The sequence below is a fragment of the Ruditapes philippinarum genome, unplaced genomic scaffold (assembly GCF_026571515.1).
Source record: "Ruditapes philippinarum isolate M1 unplaced genomic scaffold, ASM2657151v2 ctg1855_1_1_1_1, whole genome shotgun sequence".
In the NCBI taxonomy this organism is placed as follows: Eukaryota; Metazoa; Mollusca; class Bivalvia; order Venerida; family Veneridae; genus Ruditapes; species Ruditapes philippinarum.
The window spans coordinates 61,643-79,592 of NW_026854339.1; the positions used below are offsets into that span (position 1 = coordinate 61,643).

Below are 17,950 nucleotides of genomic sequence, written 5' to 3' on the forward strand. Positions count from 1 at the left end.
TGTGTATAAAGAATAAAGTTTTTACACCTGTCGCCCTAACTTAAGCATCTTCAAAGATTTTAGAAGTTGCTTTTTATGGGGATAAATTTGAATAATGTTAATTAACAGACGTAATGTGTTTGTAAATTAATTTTATTGCTACACATTTAAAAAAAAAAATCACTTGGAGATAGAATCAAAGGTTTGTGTTTTTAAGGAGATCAATAACCCCAAGGAAAAATGAACTCAAAGTAATAAAATTACAACACTAGATGATAAAAATTATTTATGGTGTTTATATGGTTAATGTTTTTGTACTAGAAAAAAAACTTGGTTACATTCAGCTAACTTGAATGATTGTTCTCTATTGTATTTCACCATTCTGTGGTTTCTGTGTTTGATTTGTGAGAAAATTTGCAAACTTTTGTAATGGTATTTTACTTTAAATTATTTGGTTATATATTATTTTGCAAAAAGTAATGTTATATGGGGTATGACCTACATTGTGACTTCATTATGGCTGAGTGATTGCTGTTGATGCTTGTGAAGCAATAATTTTGCCCCTTCATAATTGACAGAAATTGTCATCACATACTTTAAGGATTATTCTTGTAATTAAGTTATCAAGCTATTACTTACAAAAGTGTTGCATGTTCTACTTGGGTTATTCATAGCAAAGTAGCTCACACAGGGGTGTGCATTAAATTCACAGGGGGTATATTTTGTCAATTTGTGTAATATACAATATATTGCATTACTTTCAAGTAACCTGTAGGTGTACATGTATATTTAATTTTTAATCTGAAACATTCTGTATTCACAGTGGTGACACATATCCCATGATAAGAAATCGTCGTGACTCAAGAAGAAGTATCCTCTCTGATGGTGCCAAAGATGAATATGGTATGGTAATTGATTTATGTAAGATGAATATGGTATGGTAGTTGATTTATGTAAGATGAATATGGTATGGTAGTTGATTTATGTAAGATGAATATGGTATGGTAGTTGATTTATGTAAGATGAATATGGTATGGTAGTTGATTTATGTAGGATGAATATGGTATGGTAGTTGATTTATGTAAGATGAATATGGTATGGTAGTTGATTTATGTAAGATGAATATGGTATGGTAATTGATTTATGTAAGATGAATATGGTATGGTAGTTGATTTATGTAAGATGAATATGGTATGGTAGTTGATTTATGTAAGATGAATATGGTATGGTAGTTGATTTATGTAAGATGAATATGGTATGGTAGTTGATTTATGTAAGATGAATATGGTATGGTAGCTGATTTATGTTGAAAATAGAAAACATTCTTGTAATAATGCCAAAACTTTTCCCATCATTAGATCTAATTAAGAACGGAACCTTCAATTATGTCTTCACATAAAATTAACTAAAACATTAACATTTTATAACACATGTCATCACAAGTTATATTTTAACACTGAATGTTTGTTATTTTGTTTATCTGTTTTTATGCAGATTTTAATGCAATTTGTTTAGATCTTGGCAGTAAGTCCACATAACCAGTAATTACCAATTCCTCTGCAAGTGACCGACAACTAATTGCACATGTTTTAATTATTGAATCATCGGTGACGGACAAATGACAATAAGACATAAGATATCTGAGATAATTTGTCAAAATAAATGGCCCTTTCCGAAGGATCAAACAAGTTTCTGCTGGATTACAAATCAAATGTTCAATATGAGACATTTGTGTTCCACGATTATTTCAAGCTTTAGATTCCCTTTCAAACAGAATATTTTTACACTTTCTTTTCAGATGGTAGAGGGAGTCGGTTTGGAACATACCCACGAGGTTTTGACTCGGGAACTCATTCTGCCAATGTTGAAGGTCATGGTACGTTTCCAAGGTCAAACATTGTACAGCATCGGCGACCGGAACTTACAACAACGTCTCTACGATCTCTCATGTCAACGAGAGGAAGTGAGGGAACGTTAAGTACCAGTTCAAGTAGTTCCGGTTTCCCGCCTGATCCGGAAGATTCACCGGAAGGTCGGATATTTAAACGTAACAGCAATGATGGTAGTCCAATTTTTCATCCAGCATTTTCAAAATGTAAGTATTAGATGCCGCATTGCTTGTAACATTAAAAATATTGTTTCAATCGGAATGCTACCAAAATGCCTGGATGAAAGACAAATGAAAGTTTATTTTCCTGAAAGCTAATAACACATGTATGAAATCATTGCTAAACTGTTAAAAACCCTACTTCTTGCTATTCAGTCTGTAAATATTTTTAAATCTTTCTAAAAAAATGATTGGTATTGGAATGTCCAGATTGAAAGATTCCAAGTTCTATTTAAGATAAGTAGTGTAGAAATGGGGGTTACCCCTTAGTCTGTTAAGTGCTATCAAAATAATCTTTGCAAACAATTTGGTACCAGAAGAGAAGCGGAGTAACCAAGCTGTTTGACTTACGGCAACAAACAAAATCTTTGTCTCTCAAAGGGTGTAGGTTTGGAGAGGTTATATTGTATGTAATAATAATATGTCTTAATTTTTTTGTGTGATTTTGAATTAATCTACTGTTCTATTTATAGCACCTACATTTTTTATTTATAGCACCTACATGTTCTATTTATAGCACCCACCTAAATGTTCTATTTATAGCATTTACATGTTCTATTTATAGCACCTACATGTCCTTCAAATTGGAAACAAGGTCAGAGGTTAGGGAGCGGGGCATTTGGTGAAGTATTTATTTGTTTTGATCATGACACTGGAAGAGAACTGGCTGTAAAGATGGTGAAACTTCATGGTCAAAATGCAGAAGTTTCAAAGGTAGGTGTTTATGTCATGATGTTATTTCGTTTTTTGGTGTATATACAGCAAGGCGATTTTCCTTAATATCTGTAAATCTGTTTGAAATGTTTTTGTTTAACAATAGGCTAAGTTTTTAGCTCACCTGAGCATATGCTCAGGGTGAGCTATTAGGATCACTCTTCGTCCGTCGTCCGTCGTCCGTCGTACGTCGTCCGTTGTCCGTTCACACTTTTCAAACGACATCTCCTCTGAAACCATAAGGCAGATCATAATGAAACTTCACAGGGATGTTCCTTGTGTGAAGCCTTAACAAAGTTGTTCAAAGAATTCCATTCCATGCAGAACTCTGGTTGCCATGGCAACCAAAAGAAAAAACTAGAGCTTAGATATTTGGTATGAAACATCTTCTAGTAAGTGTCTACCAAGATTGTTCAAATAAAAGCCCTGGGGTCAAAATTGGCCCCGCCCCAGGGGGTCATTGATTTTCCCTATATGCATATAGTAAAAACTTTAAAAAATCTTCTTTTAAAGAACCAAAAGAGCTAGAGCTTAGATATTTGGCATTAAACATGTTCTAATGGATGTCTACCAAGTTTGTTCAAATAAAAGCCCTGGGGTCAAAATTGGCCCCGCCCCAGGGGGTCATTGATTTTCCCTATATGCATATAGTAAAAACTTTAAAAAATCTTCTTTTAAAGAACCAAAAGAGCTAGAGCTAAGATATTAAGCATGAAACATCTTCTAATAAGTGTCTACCAAGATTGTTCAAATAAAAGCCCTGGGGTCAAAATTGGCCCCGCCCCAGGGGGTCATTGATTTTTCCTATATGCATATAGTAAAAACTTAAAAAAATCTTCTATTAAAGAACCTAAAGAGCTAGACCTAAGATATTAAGCATGAAACATCTTCTAATAAGTGTCTACCAAGATTGTTCAAATAAAAGCCCTGGGGTCAAAATTGGCCCCGCCCCAGGGGGTCATTGATTTTCCCTATATGCATATTTAAAAAACTTAAAAAAATCTTCGTCTAAAAAACCCAAAGAGCTAGAGCTTAGATATTTGGCGTAAAACATGTTCTAATGGATGTCTACCAAGTTTGTTCAAATAAAAGCCATGGGGTCAAAATTGGCCCCGCCCCAGGGGGTCATTGATTTTCCCTATATGCATATAGTAAAAACTTAAAAAAATCTTCTCTTAAAGAGCCAAAAGAGCTAGAGCTAAGATATTTAGCATGAAACATGTTCTAATGGATGTTTACCAAGTTTGTTCAAATAAAAGCCCTGGGGTCAAAATTGGCCCCGCCCCAGGGGGTCATTGATTTTCCCTATATGCATATAGTAAAAACTTTAAAAAAATTCTTTTAAAGAACCCAAAGACCTAGAGCTAAGATATTTAGCATGAAATATGTTCTAATGGGTGTCTACCAAATTTGTTCAAATAAAAGCCCTGGGGTCAAAATTGGCCCTGTCCCAGGGGTCATTGATTTTCCTTATATACATAGAGTAAAAAGTTAAAAATCTTCTATTAAAGAACCCAAAGAGCTAGAGCTAAGATATTTAGCATGAAACATGTTCTAATGGATGTTTACCAAGTTTGTTCAAATAAAAGCCCTTGAGTCAAAATTGACCCTGCCAGGGAGAGGGGGGGGGGGGGCAAAAGTCGTTGTTATTCATTATTTGTGTATAGTTAAAACTTAACATCATGAAATATCTTCTAATGGGTGTCTTCCAAGTTTGTTCAAATAAAAGCCCTTTGGTTTAAACTGGCCCGGCCCTGGGGGCCTATGTTCAGGTGAGCGACCCCAGGGCCATCATGGCCCTCTTGTGATAAATATAAAGCGAGTAACCATTGTAGAATAGAGATTGCCGATTTCTTTGTCACTCAGCATTTCAAGTCCAATCAAGTGTCAGGGGTCACTGTACAATTCTTTTTTGTGAGGACATCGCCTAGCCATGTAAAATAAATTGAGGGGGTTATACTTAGTTGTAAATATTTGTAAATCTTGTTTCTGTCTGGCCAATAACACATGCAAACAAACAGTTGTAAAATTGTACTAGACAGCTAAAGGGACATGGATGTATAAAAGAACTATTTGAAACATACTATATAACTTTTTGATTGCACTGCCCCTATGTAGATCCCAGTAGTGGGCGAAATCACTGGCTACTGAAGATTTTAATGTCAGATATGGGATAAATAAAACTGGTTTTAAATCACTAGAGACAGTGTTTTGCCACTGGCCAATTCTCACTGGTGATATTTGCCGCTTGTGGCTGAAGGGTTGCCTTTAGATTTGAGGCATAAGTATTACATTTAAAGTTTATTCCTGTGTACCTATAATCTCTAATTATGATAATGTGATCGTAAGAGGCCACTGAATGAGTTTGAAGACCTGGAGTCTATGCATCTTTTAACTCCAGCAGGTGAGGTGGTTTTGACACCTGGTGTTGCTTTTAAGTTTGAAACACCCGAAGTAAACCAAAATCATCTTTCCTGTTTCAGGGCCATATGAGCTATACTGTTGAAAAAAAACAAACACACAGTGGTGATTTTTATAATTCTAGCAGAGCACTTAAATCCTACTTTGTGTAAATGCCAGAAAGAACAATGTATCTTTTTATATACTTTTTTAACATGCAAAAAGTACTTTTACCAGAGAATGGTTATGTATATATAATTGATTTTTGTTTTTCAGGAAGCACGAGCGTTAGAAAATGAGATTATTTTGTTAAGAAACTTTCAACATGAGCGAATTGTTCAATATTTTGGTTGTTCAGTGGATAGAAGTGAGATCTGTATATTTATGGAATTTATGCCTGGTGTAAGTTTTACTGATTTTATTTTGTTTTTCTAACCTGATTACTTTATGCTCATGGTATATCATCTATATTTCATACTACTTTGCTTACATTATGCTACCTTTATGACAAATAATTTCAAATTCAGCCTTGCATTCTTTTGGTAACAAGCATCTAACATGCTCTAAAAACCATTATTGATACATTATAACACTCATGTAGGAAAAATTCATTCATTCTGGAGGCATAATGTGGGGCTCCATTGAGGTCCCAAATCATAAAACAATAAACTTTGAAAATCCTATACATGTACATAGATCATCTGGGCACTAGATCATCTGGGCACTTAAATGCAAAAATACCAAACAGATAATAAAGTCACTGATCTTCAGTATTATTTTGAAATTATCAAAAAAAAACACCAAAAAAACCCACACATTTCAGTGGAGTCCGTTTAAAGCTTTAGTTTATGTTATATGATGAGATATTTCTCGTGTTTTCAGGGATCAATATTTGACATAATGAACAAGTATGGTGCACTATCAGAACCAGTAGCAGCTAGATATACTAGACAAGTTCTAGAAGGCCTTGCTTACTTACATAGAAATGTGATAGTTCATAGGGATATAAAAGGTAGGTTACACCTCAATGTGTCTTACTTCATAGGGATATAAGGTTTACATGAAGATCTGAGCATCAGCCTTGTTGCTGATTTAAATTTTCTGATAAATCTATTATAAGATATAGTTCCCATATGACTATTTTAGATCTTATGTTGATCTGCAGTCACTGTGTTTCGCTGCCTAGTCAAATCGGATTTGCCGATAAAGCTAATATCTGTCAACCAATCCAATCATTTGTAACAAAAAAGGAATTTTACAAAATCATTGTTCTTACCATATACATAAAGTCATACAAGACTTTAATCTGGCATTAAAAATACACTTAAGTAGATATTTCAATTAGTTTTTATTCTGATTATTAGAGTTTATCATTTTTGGTATCGAAGCGTTGATTCAAGCTTATCTATTTGCATGTGTAACAAATGGGAAGTTTGTTGATTTTGGTAAATGATAGCAGTTACAAATTATGTGGTATATGACAGGTGCTAATGTGTTACACAGAAATATGTTTTATTACAGGTGCTAATGTGTTACACAAAAATATATATTACATGCTAATGTGTGTCACAAGTTACGTGTTATATTACAGGTGCTAATGTGTTACACAAGTTACATGTTACATTACAGGTGCTAATGTGTTACACAAGTTACGTGTTATATTACAGGTGCTAATGTGTTACGAGATAACTCTGGTAATGTGAAGTTAGCAGATTTTGGAACAAGTAAACGGTTACAAACTATATGTAGCGTATCGGGACTAAAATCAATTATAGGGACACCGTACTGGATGGCTCCCGAAGTTATCAACGGTGAGACGTACGGACGGAAAGCAGATGTCTGGTATGTTTAGTTGTTTTAGTTATACGTTAATTAAGCTTAAAATGTTGCCACGGATACAGCTTTAGCTTGTGACTGGTGTAAATAATTGTAGTGAAATGTGAATATAGCTTACTAAAACATTTATGGCTTTACTGTGACATCAAATTCAAGTGACAAAATAGGATGCATAGCTACATCCAGTGCTAGTTTAGGAAAGATCTATGGTTTTACCTGCCGGACTTTGTGTAGAAATAGGTATGCAGCTGCATTTTGACTAGCTTATAAAAATATTTTGATCTAGCATCCTGTCACAGGTAACATAGGGAAGCTGCATCAGGCCTTGTTTGATCAGTTAAAGCTAGTAAATCAATACAATTTCTTTACTTGTGTTTATTGTGATTAAGACTTGTACAATGCAAAGAAAAGGAAAGAAAAGTGGTATATTTTAAATGAACAAGTTCAAATAAATATCAAAACTTTCAATTTTATTATACATATTTTGTTAGCTTCAAGCAGGCTTTGATTAATTATATTCATTTTTGTCACATTTAGATAACATTGTTATTAATGCAATCCATTTGTAATTTTCATGAACAGCTGTACTGTGTTTACTGAACAGGTGCACCAATTAACAACCAATTAAGAAAAATGTTATGTTGATAATTAATGAATAAAACATTCGACTTGTGGCAAATTGACACAGGTTCTTACTTATAAATCATAGGATTTTAGCTCACCTGTGTACAAGATGTTTTGTGATTGCTTGATGTTTGTTGTATATTGTTGTCTGCTATTTTTTTGAACATTAATTTGACTTAATTGACTTGTATTAGAAAATAACTTGTGGCAATTTTCTAAAAAAGATTACAAGATTTAGAGCTAAAATGGCATGAGGAATTGATCAGTTGATTTGTCCATACAAAATCATAAATCATGTCCCCTCGATGAACAAGTTCTTGACCTGGAGTCACTTTTGTTACATACACTTGTATAGGAAAACACATTTAAAAAGGGAGTCACTTTTGTTACATACACTTGTATAGGAAAACACATTTAAAAATCATTACCTCTGAAATTACAAAGCCTGGAGCATTGATAATATATTATATTTATATAGCAAAATATTTATATAAATCATGTTCCTTGGGTTTAAATGGCAATGCTCTGGTGTTGCTTTTGTGTTATAGACATCTTGGATACAAAATCTTGAGCAGTTTTAGACTGTGACCTAAAGGACAAATTATATACAGTTAAACTTTGTTCGCTCGAACTCGGATCGCTCGAATACCTCCCTTCGCTCGAACTCATCGCCCAGTCCCGGCAAAATTCCTATCTAATATATATTGTTCTACCTCGGATCGCTCGAACACCGATCGCTCGAACTCTCGAACCTGATCTCTGGTCCCTTCGTCAGAAATATAGTGAAAATCACACCTTTTCGGTCGAACACAAAAAGACAAGTCGGTATGTTCTAAATAAATGACAGCCGGCGACACATGTTTTTAACACCTCGTGATCGTGACAAAGGTAATTAAGGTTAATTGATACAAAAATAAGAGGTGTTGTAACCGATTTATTTGTATGATAATATTGTTGATTTGCCGTTTATGGTAACGATAAAAAGAAAATAACTTGTGAAATAAGTGAAATATGCATGCCAATAAAGAATGACGTTTACCCGGACGGCTTTAATTACAACCGTGGTTCATGTAAAGTGAACCGTAAAAGTGTTATCTATTTATAGAATGATACGTGTATGTGTGTTTATTTTAGTAAATGGCTACAAATAGATGCTGCTGTAAATGTTTTAATAAATATTTCATTAATTTATTTTTTAAAATTAAATTCATCCCATTATAAACATATAATTATAGTTTGAACATTGTTTAACAAGTTTGGTGTGATTGCCCAATCCAACTCAACCAATTACAATATGCATGAATATAGATTAACACAGCGTACCGTTAATACTTAATTAAAACACTTGGATAATAATTCTGAATATGAAATATTCGACAAACAGATATACTAACAAACAATTATATTGACGCATTTATCATTCGACCGATGTAAGCTAGGAAAAACTTTAGTCATATGATCAACGTAATATAATAGTTCAACCTCGGTTGGCTCGAACTACCGATCTCTCGAACAAATTTGCACAGGCCCTCCGAGTTCGAGCGAACGAAGTTCGACTGTATCTGGAATATTTGAACCTTAATTACAGTTTTGTATGTAATATAAAACTATGACCTTCAATAAAAGCCATAACTTTTAATTTCCCCCTTTGTTATCGTTAAGAATGCAAAATATTTGTTTCTGTTAACAGAGACTATAGTTGTCAATCTTTAGCTAAGTTGTACATTGCCGTGCATGTAGTACTTAATACTTTGATTTGCTTGCAATGTCATATGTTATTTATGTCTCCAAAGACGTACCTTACTATTCCACATTAGCTTTTGGGATCATTAATGAACTTCCTTTTCAAAGACCCTTTCCTTTGCGTCCATTGAACGCCACCCTTCCTTGGTGATCTTGTATTTCATATTTTACCTTGGACTTGAATTTTACCTCTAAGATCAAATTTCTACAACAATTACTCAGCAATGACCAACTGGTGAACTTTTGTTATGGCATACATTTGTATGTATCAATGCCATACATTTGTATGTTACAGCATTCGTTTGTATGTTTCAGCATCCGTATGTATGTTTCAGCACCTGTTTGTATATTTACAGCATCCCTTTGAATGTAAAAGCATCTGTTTGTTTATTACAGCATCAGTTGATATATAACAGCATCTTTTTGTATGTTACAGCATTGGTTTGTTTATTTCAGGAGTGTGGGATGTACTGTTGTAGAGATGCTGACTAAAAAACCACCGTGGGCTGATCTCGAAACAATGGCAGCCATTTATAAAATAGCAACAACTGAATTTCCAAGATTTACTCTTCCCAACGGTTTATCATCGCATACGGATGACTTTTTAAGATTGTCCTTCAGACGTAGTCCGCAGGAACGACCTACGGCTGAAGATTTGTTACTGCATCCGTTTGTAAATAGATGACATTGAATCTATAGAATGTTTATTTTAATTTGATAATTGGATGGGTCGTTGATAAGGGGCATTTTGTTGGGGGAGTGTTACAGTAAGATGATTTGGGTATAAATTTTACGAGGGAAGAGTCTTTCAGGATGATGATTACAGTGTATATTGTATACTCAAAAAAATAAAAACTGTGTTCAACATAGAGATAAAATATGTTACCATAGCTACAGTATAGGAGATATACAGAGATTTGTTATTATTTTGTTAAAGTTTGTGTTAATGATACTGTTATACTATGAGGCGGAAGAAAGTGAACTTCACATGTGATAGCTCTGTTGATGGAGGCGGAGACAAAAGTGGGTGGAGTGAAGGGGGCGGAGTTAGTTGGCGTTTCCTGCTAAGCAGATGATGAATACTTACATGCATTTTTAATCAGTAAAAATTTATCTGTAGATTATATATGAAGATACTTATGTTTGTTAAGTTATGTGATTAAAATACCCAAGTGCCTGATTGGTTAATTCTGAGCATATATTAGATGTTGACCAATGAAAACCTTGCATTTGAATAGCGGATCTCTTGGCGTAATATATTAATTATATCTTTGTCCCTAATATTCTGAAATTATTAGCTTGCCTTCACATTTTAACAAAGTTTAAGGAACATGTTTTGATCAAAGGACACTATCTTAATCAAACTTTAACATAGAAACGTTTGTTTGTGATGCAGTTAAAAAAGGGAAATAATTGTCTAGGGGAAGTAATCAAAAAAGGTGAAAATATGTTGCAAAGGGAGATAATCAAAAATGTAATAATGTGAATGTGTGGGACTTTGATTCCAGAAAAATGTTGTTTTTATACTGGCCTAGATAATAATTTTTTTTACTGTTTATTGTTAAATTTCTTTGTCCAATCATAGTTCATTACATGAATTAATCATTTTATTGTCAAGCAATTACTGATGTTAATAGAAAAATATGTTATAGGCAAAGATAAGTGTCAGATTTAAGAAGAAACAAATTGATTTCTTCCATTATGAATATTCCTCTTTCTCCTTTTATTTTTCTTTAAAAAATATATATTTCATTTAATAATGTGCCTTTTCATTTATTTGTGCCAACAATTTGTAGCATGGAAAGATTATTCTGTCACATTTTACACTATATTGTTCTCAAACCTACAGACTTATCTTTTAACTGGAATTATGTTTTTTCCCCTTTAAAATTTGTCTCTATAAATGAAATTTTTTTTATTAATAATTTTCATTGTTTTTTTTATTCTCTGCTAAATTCAACAGTTTAATAATAAGTAATAATGATACAAATTAATTTCATTAGTCGTTACCCAAAAAAGAACTGCAGCTATGTTTTAAAAATACATAAGGTTAAAGACTGTTACTCTTCCGGTGTTTTTGTAATTCAAAATTGGTGTGACACATATTATTATAGTTTAATCTTTTACAAAATAGTATTAATTTCTTTGTTTCAATAAAAAAAGGCTTTAAAAGATGTTATAAGGAACTCGGCAAATAAGCGTTTTTCTCAACTAATACCATGGTGCAAACAAACTTTTACCTTCAAAGCTTCATGGTGTATTAGCGTTCACATTACAGTTATCAAATTGTTGTCGATATATATCGCAAACAGTGATTTTATCGCTCAGTAAGTAGCCCGAGTAATATAATGATGCGCATCCAAATGACAAACAGTGATAAGGGATACAATCACCGATTTGGATATATATTTTCAATGTAACATAACTTAAACAAATAAATGCTGCCGTACCTGATATTAAGCAAAATTGCGCCTGATTTGTTTCTGTACTTATTTTCAGCACATTTTATATTCAGTGGTTACATCATTATTATGTATAATGATTACGTCACAAGTCTATATATAGAACATCAACAATGATTTTATTGCATAATAACCTACTCTTTTGGTTAGGGAAAAATGCGGGTCATGTTAGAGTTAACAAGTTGTAACTGTAAAAATGTAATTAGATAGAAAAATGCGCAAATTTGCCGAGTGTCGGACTATCTTTGTTTTAGAGACCCCGATGACTGATTTGTACTACATATAGATTTTATGTTTCATATGGACGAGATAGGGTCACTCTTAGACATGTTTCTATGGTTTCATACCTTCTGCCTAAGAAGTTAAAGTATTGAAACATTACATAGAATTTTTTCAAGCTTTTTCGTATTGTAGACCCACGTCACATAAAATTCTATATGTTGCATATCACAAACATTTTATTTGACAGACTTAAATCAGCCGGAAATGTAGATAAAAGCGACATGCCTCAAGATTAGTGAATTAAAAATATGGTTTTTAAGGAAAATTTGAAAGAAAAAAATTCTTTTTTTAACACTAATAAAATAATTTTTGCTTATTTAGACACAATAGAAAGGAAAACTTACAGTGGAAGTGTATAAAGCTTACTTAAATTACTATAAATTTGACAATATTTTAATGCCTCCACTTCTAATGGTTAGAATAGCCCTTGCTCATTGGGGATGCTATATTACTGTCAGCCTGTAGAAGTTCAAAACAGTGGAATATGTGGGTCGCCATGGCTATGGACATATTTCTAGTCTCTATTTAGAACACTTCCTAAATTTTTTATTAAATTTAAAATTTGGTGTCAATCTTGAGGTATGCAGCTTTAAAAACAATTTTGTTGGTAGATTATCGGTCTTCATTGGTAGAATATATGTCTAATTAACATCTTGTTTAATGAAGCTTTACATTTAATTACATTGTTCATTTAAAACAGTGAAAAATGATGCCTGTAGAACATCTCGAGTAAAACATCATTTACAGTTGAATGTTAACATTAAAATAAGATTAATTTGAACAAACATTTTCAATTAAGATTTTTTGTTTTGTTTCAATTAATTGTTGTTATTACAATGTTGATTTACCAACAGTATGGAAACAGCTTAAAGTTAACTTGATGTAAGATTTTAAGATTTGCATGAACTTTTCAATCATTAAGATATTTGAATTAATTTAGGGAATGCATTTCATATTTTTGGGGGTTTTTTTAGGTGATATTTAATTTGGAATATTGTATGGTTATGAGGTCAGTTGATAAGTAATATAATAATAAAAGTTGTGACTGTTTATGATAAAATAAGAAATTATCTGATTTAGAACAACTAACTGTGCAGTGTAGAATACAGTAAAAACTCTGAAAAGCGGACCCTCTGAAAACTAGAATCCTCCGAATACTGGAGCCTCTGAAAACCCGACAATTTTAAAAGTCATGTATTTCCTCATTATAAATTCATTGAAATATAAACCTCTGAAAACCGGAATCCTCTGAAAACCAGACTTTTCGTTGAGTGGGGATAGAGTCCGGTTTTCAGAGTTTTTACTGTAACACAGCACTAACATGGTTACATTTTTTCCATTTAAAAATATGTTAATCAATGCAGTCCGACCTGGTCTTGAGGTTATGAAACATTTTTTTTTGTGAGATCTGACTTGGATCTCGGGATTTTCATTGGTCAGTGCAAATTCTGTGCAGGTGTCTGACCAATCAAATACCTAAGGAATGAGTTTTGAAATTAAAAAAAAAAATTCTTAACCTCTGGTCAAGGCTCTAAATTGATGATGGTCTTTTCCGATAAAATGAAAGGTAGAAAAACTCATTTGAGAAACTTGGTAAAATAATTGATAGTGTCACATTCACAAGCCATTGAAACATGAAAATTTTGTTTTTTCTTATAATGTCTAAAGGATATTAATTTTTGGTGCAATTTTTCTTTATATATGAATATTTTCTTTTTTCCAAAAGCCTCTGGACAACGTTTTTTCTTTCTATAGTTTTATTTTATACATTTTTATATATGAAACTGAAAGCGTCTTTAAAAATACATTACACCAACTAAAACCGTCGTAATTTGTATCTCCCATTTGCCAAAATTTAAGAGTAAAATCTATGCAATTTTATACAGAACCCTTTTGTACTATTTCATGTTTATATTTTGTCATAAATATGTAGTTTTTAAACTTCTGACAATATTGTCAGTATAGATTTTCTGACAATTTTTATCTATTTTTATCTGGCATTGTCAGTGCATTATTTATCCAATCATGATTTTGAATTCAGTGATGTGATTCATTTGTCAGAAAAAGTATTTTTGTCATGGTTAGGCCAAACTCTTGTAATATTACATTTGTCAAAATTTTCCAAGTTTGTTAGGAATAATGGAGAATTTGCTTTGTCATATGGTATAAATTAATTAGATTTTTTTTAAAGTTAAACTTAAGTTAATGCATTTTGTATGTCTCAATGCTGATGTCAGAAATCATGTGGAATTAGTTGTTAACGTCACTTGCAGAATAATCAATCATTGCTGGTTTGTTATTCAGGAAAGCAGGTTAGGTGGTTGGACTGCCAAGCTATGACATAAAAATGTATAAAAGAAAAATCGGCTTACAAAACCAGACAAAGAAGCATTGATATAAAAAAAAAGATTTCATTGAATCTGGATTAACTAAATAATCAAACTTTTGGGAGTTTCAATGGTGACAGTTTAACAGACAATACAGACAATACAAAATGTCACCATGTTGGACAGCTCTAAAATCTCACATTTAAACTGCATTTTCTATATTTGTAGGTACATGATTATCTGTAGGAAAATACTGTATATTTTTATTTAAAGCAGCATGCCTCCAGATTCATGCTAATTTTTCATGAAAATTTTGAAAATGTATTTAAAGGTAAAATATTCTGCAGTGAACAAAGAAAGTAATTTACACATTGCAAATTTCACAATCATTCCACATAAATTACCAAAAAGAGGTCAAAATGTATACATAAATGCCTCTTACTGCCTTAGTAACGCAGTAGAATTATAGTGCTTGATACTGCAAAATCAGTCATTAATTGCACATAACATGTAAAACATTAATTAAATATTGAATCTTTTTACTTTTCTAAAGATCTTGGTTCATTTTTCTAAAAATTGAATTTCTTGAAATATTTTGGCTCATCTGAAGGCGTGCAGCTTTAATAGTAAGAAAGAATGTGCAATTGAATCTTGCAGTCTTGTTTTTCTTTATCTGTTAAGTATTTCAATGTCTGTTAGTTATGCAATTTCTTGTTTTGTTTTAGTGAACAGAGATTTTATTGAATGTTTGAAAATTGGGGAATTACGCTTTGGTATTGTTTGTTTTAATATATCGACAGATCTGTTTTTTTAGAATAAGCCTATTGTATGTTAGAATATTATTATGTGTAATAGAACACTTGTTAGGTCCGAACAAACTTATCACCGATGTATTGCGAGGAAAAACTGAAATAAGTTTTCATATTCATTGTACATATACTGGTTTCTAATTCAGAAACACATAATTATGTATAATCAAAACAGATGTGCTATTTTGTGATCATGTGATATCTTTATATAGAATATTATACTATGTGTGATCATGTGATATCTATATATAGAATATACTGCGTGATCATGTGATATCTATATATAGAATATAATATTGTGTGCGATTTAACCATGACCACGGTTCCCCAGCACACACCTTTTGGCACAGTCGGTGCTTGGCTTCAAATCCGGTGTTCTGTTTCCATTTCTGATTTTCAGGCTGTCAAGTAGGCCCTTCTTTGTTTTTTTTTTCAAAAATGCCTTGCCTTACAAAGGCTTTATCTAGTACTTATTGTTTTGTCCTTTAGATTCTTATACAAACATTGTAGACTGACGCTGTTTCAGTTGAATGTATTTACAAGCATTACTCCTTTAGGTCCAGGCTTTTTATAATAAAAAATGTATCCATATATATATATAATATTTAATAAAAGTACAGTAAAAACTCCCTACTGCGACCACTGAAGGGACTATGCAGATCTGGTCTTAATAACGGATTGGTCTCATTAATGAGTTTGGTCAGTTTAATCAAGTAATTTTGAAAAATGTCTTTTAACAACAAAACACACTGACGGATTTAACCTTTCATTATTTTGCAGTTTTCATTGCTGGTTACAACTTCAGTAACTTTAAGTCTTGAAATCTGGGTGGTCGCAAAGCGGGTTTTTACTGTATGTTGAAAATATTAATTATGCCACTGTTATAAAAAAAACACCCTTGTTCTCCCACTCTAATTTAGTTATCAAAAAACATCACAGAATTTATTCACTGTCTGAATTTCATGAAAATTAGCATGAATGAGAACATGCTGCTTTAGTGGCATTACTTAAAAGTCTGGCGATTACGTTAGTGTAACCTTGGAAATAGTGACACATATAAGTAATTTCGATCATTTTCATCAAACATTTTCCAAAATGAAAACTGATGTTTGGCCAAAGGTCTGTAATAGTCTTTATTTTCCAATTTAATACCTTGCTGAAAATTGTGTGCATTTTTTATTAAAAAAAGTTTCATATGATTTAAAATTTTAACAAAACAAAATTTCATATAATTAGATTTTTAATTGCCAACAGACAATTTCAGGTTATATTTAGAAGCTCAGTAATATTATCTTGATGGGATTTTCATTTTACATAAAAGCGATCTTGAATCAGTTTTAAAGGGGTGTATCTATGGCCAAGTGGTTAAGGGTATTGACTTTAAACGATTTGCCCCTCAAATCCCTCCAGGGACCTTGCATTCTTTAATGTGAGGGATTCTATCAAGATAATTTATTGATGTGGTTCTATTCAGATGGCCCATTCATGTCTGAAATAAAGCCTGGAAGAACACCCAAGGTCTTTCTCCACTAGTTGAACTGGAAAGCCACCCTGTGACATTAACATTGAATGTCATAGAATATATTTTGTGTCTGGTCTGTAACTTTTTCATCCATCAAGTGATATTGAGAAAACTGACCCCTACATCCAAGGTCAAATTAACCCAGACGCCTACATCCAAGGTCAAATTAACACACACCCCTACATCCAAGGTCAAATTAACAATATTAGGTCAAAGGTTAACATGGTCTGTATTTTCTTTTAAGTCCTCTCCATTTATGTACTTTAACTTTCAGAGATGATAAAAACTGAGGAGTTATTTCATTATATATTTCAATTTGATTTACTAAAAAAGTACATGGTTCTTTTACTTATCGCAATGCTCATTATGGCCATTTATTGCACAGATTCAGTGTAACTATTGCACAATTCCTGCAATACACGCTATATACACTGAATTTATACACTGAATTTATGCGAATAAACTTGAGAATATCAAATGGAAATGGCACACACCTGATTTGAAGGCAGGCACCAAAATGTGCCAAAGGTGCGTGTTGAGTAAACTATGCAGATGTCGAAAAGATATTGAAAATATGCTATTAATATTGAAAATAAAATATTTGAAGTAAACCAATGTTTTAATTTATTATATTATATATTCCATACAAATTACTATATAATATATATACCTCCCACCACATTGGGAGTCCAGTTGTTAAGCATAGGTTTTAAGGATACCTAGGGTGTAAAACGTTTTCTGTGGTAAGAAACTTGTCGCGAATTTCTTTTATAATGTATATATACAAGATAAAGGATATGGCCGATGCTGATCTCCTTTGATTACTTTATCCGGTGATCATCTAACATTTGCCAAAGTTTTGTTAAATTCTCCGGACTTCATCCACAAATGCTATACAGATACACACAGGCAGTCAGTGCTTGGCTTGGATAGTTAATACATGAACATGACCACTCCCACATTTTTGATAAAATAAATTTATCACAAATGTTTTTTTTTTTAACATTAATTTTCAGTAAAGCAAAAAAAAATAAGTTGTTTTAATTTCATACATATTATAATAATTTATATAAAAGTTATGGTATATATGGATGAAATTAAAACAACAACTTTCCTTTGTTGTTTCACTGACAATATGATTAAAC

General features: G+C 32.3%; 1 protein-coding gene across 1 annotated transcript in view; it reads left to right on the forward strand.

Moving 5' to 3' along the window:
• The window catches only part of LOC132739857 (mitogen-activated protein kinase kinase kinase 2-like), a 63,292-nt gene extending 45,872 nt beyond the window's left edge, over positions 1-17,420 (forward strand). The window contains exons 9-15 of the mRNA XM_060727666.1: positions 803-882; positions 1,778-2,074; positions 2,652-2,800; positions 5,477-5,602; positions 6,083-6,212; positions 6,868-7,042; positions 9,860-17,420. Coding sequence (XP_060583649.1) covers positions 803-882; positions 1,778-2,074; positions 2,652-2,800; positions 5,477-5,602; positions 6,083-6,212; positions 6,868-7,042; positions 9,860-10,088 — 1,186 coding nt within the window. The 3' untranslated portion in view covers positions 10,089-17,420. The remainder of the gene's footprint in view (positions 1-802; positions 883-1,777; positions 2,075-2,651; positions 2,801-5,476; positions 5,603-6,082; positions 6,213-6,867; positions 7,043-9,859) is intronic.
• The last annotated feature ends 530 nt before the right edge of the window (positions 17,421-17,950 follow it).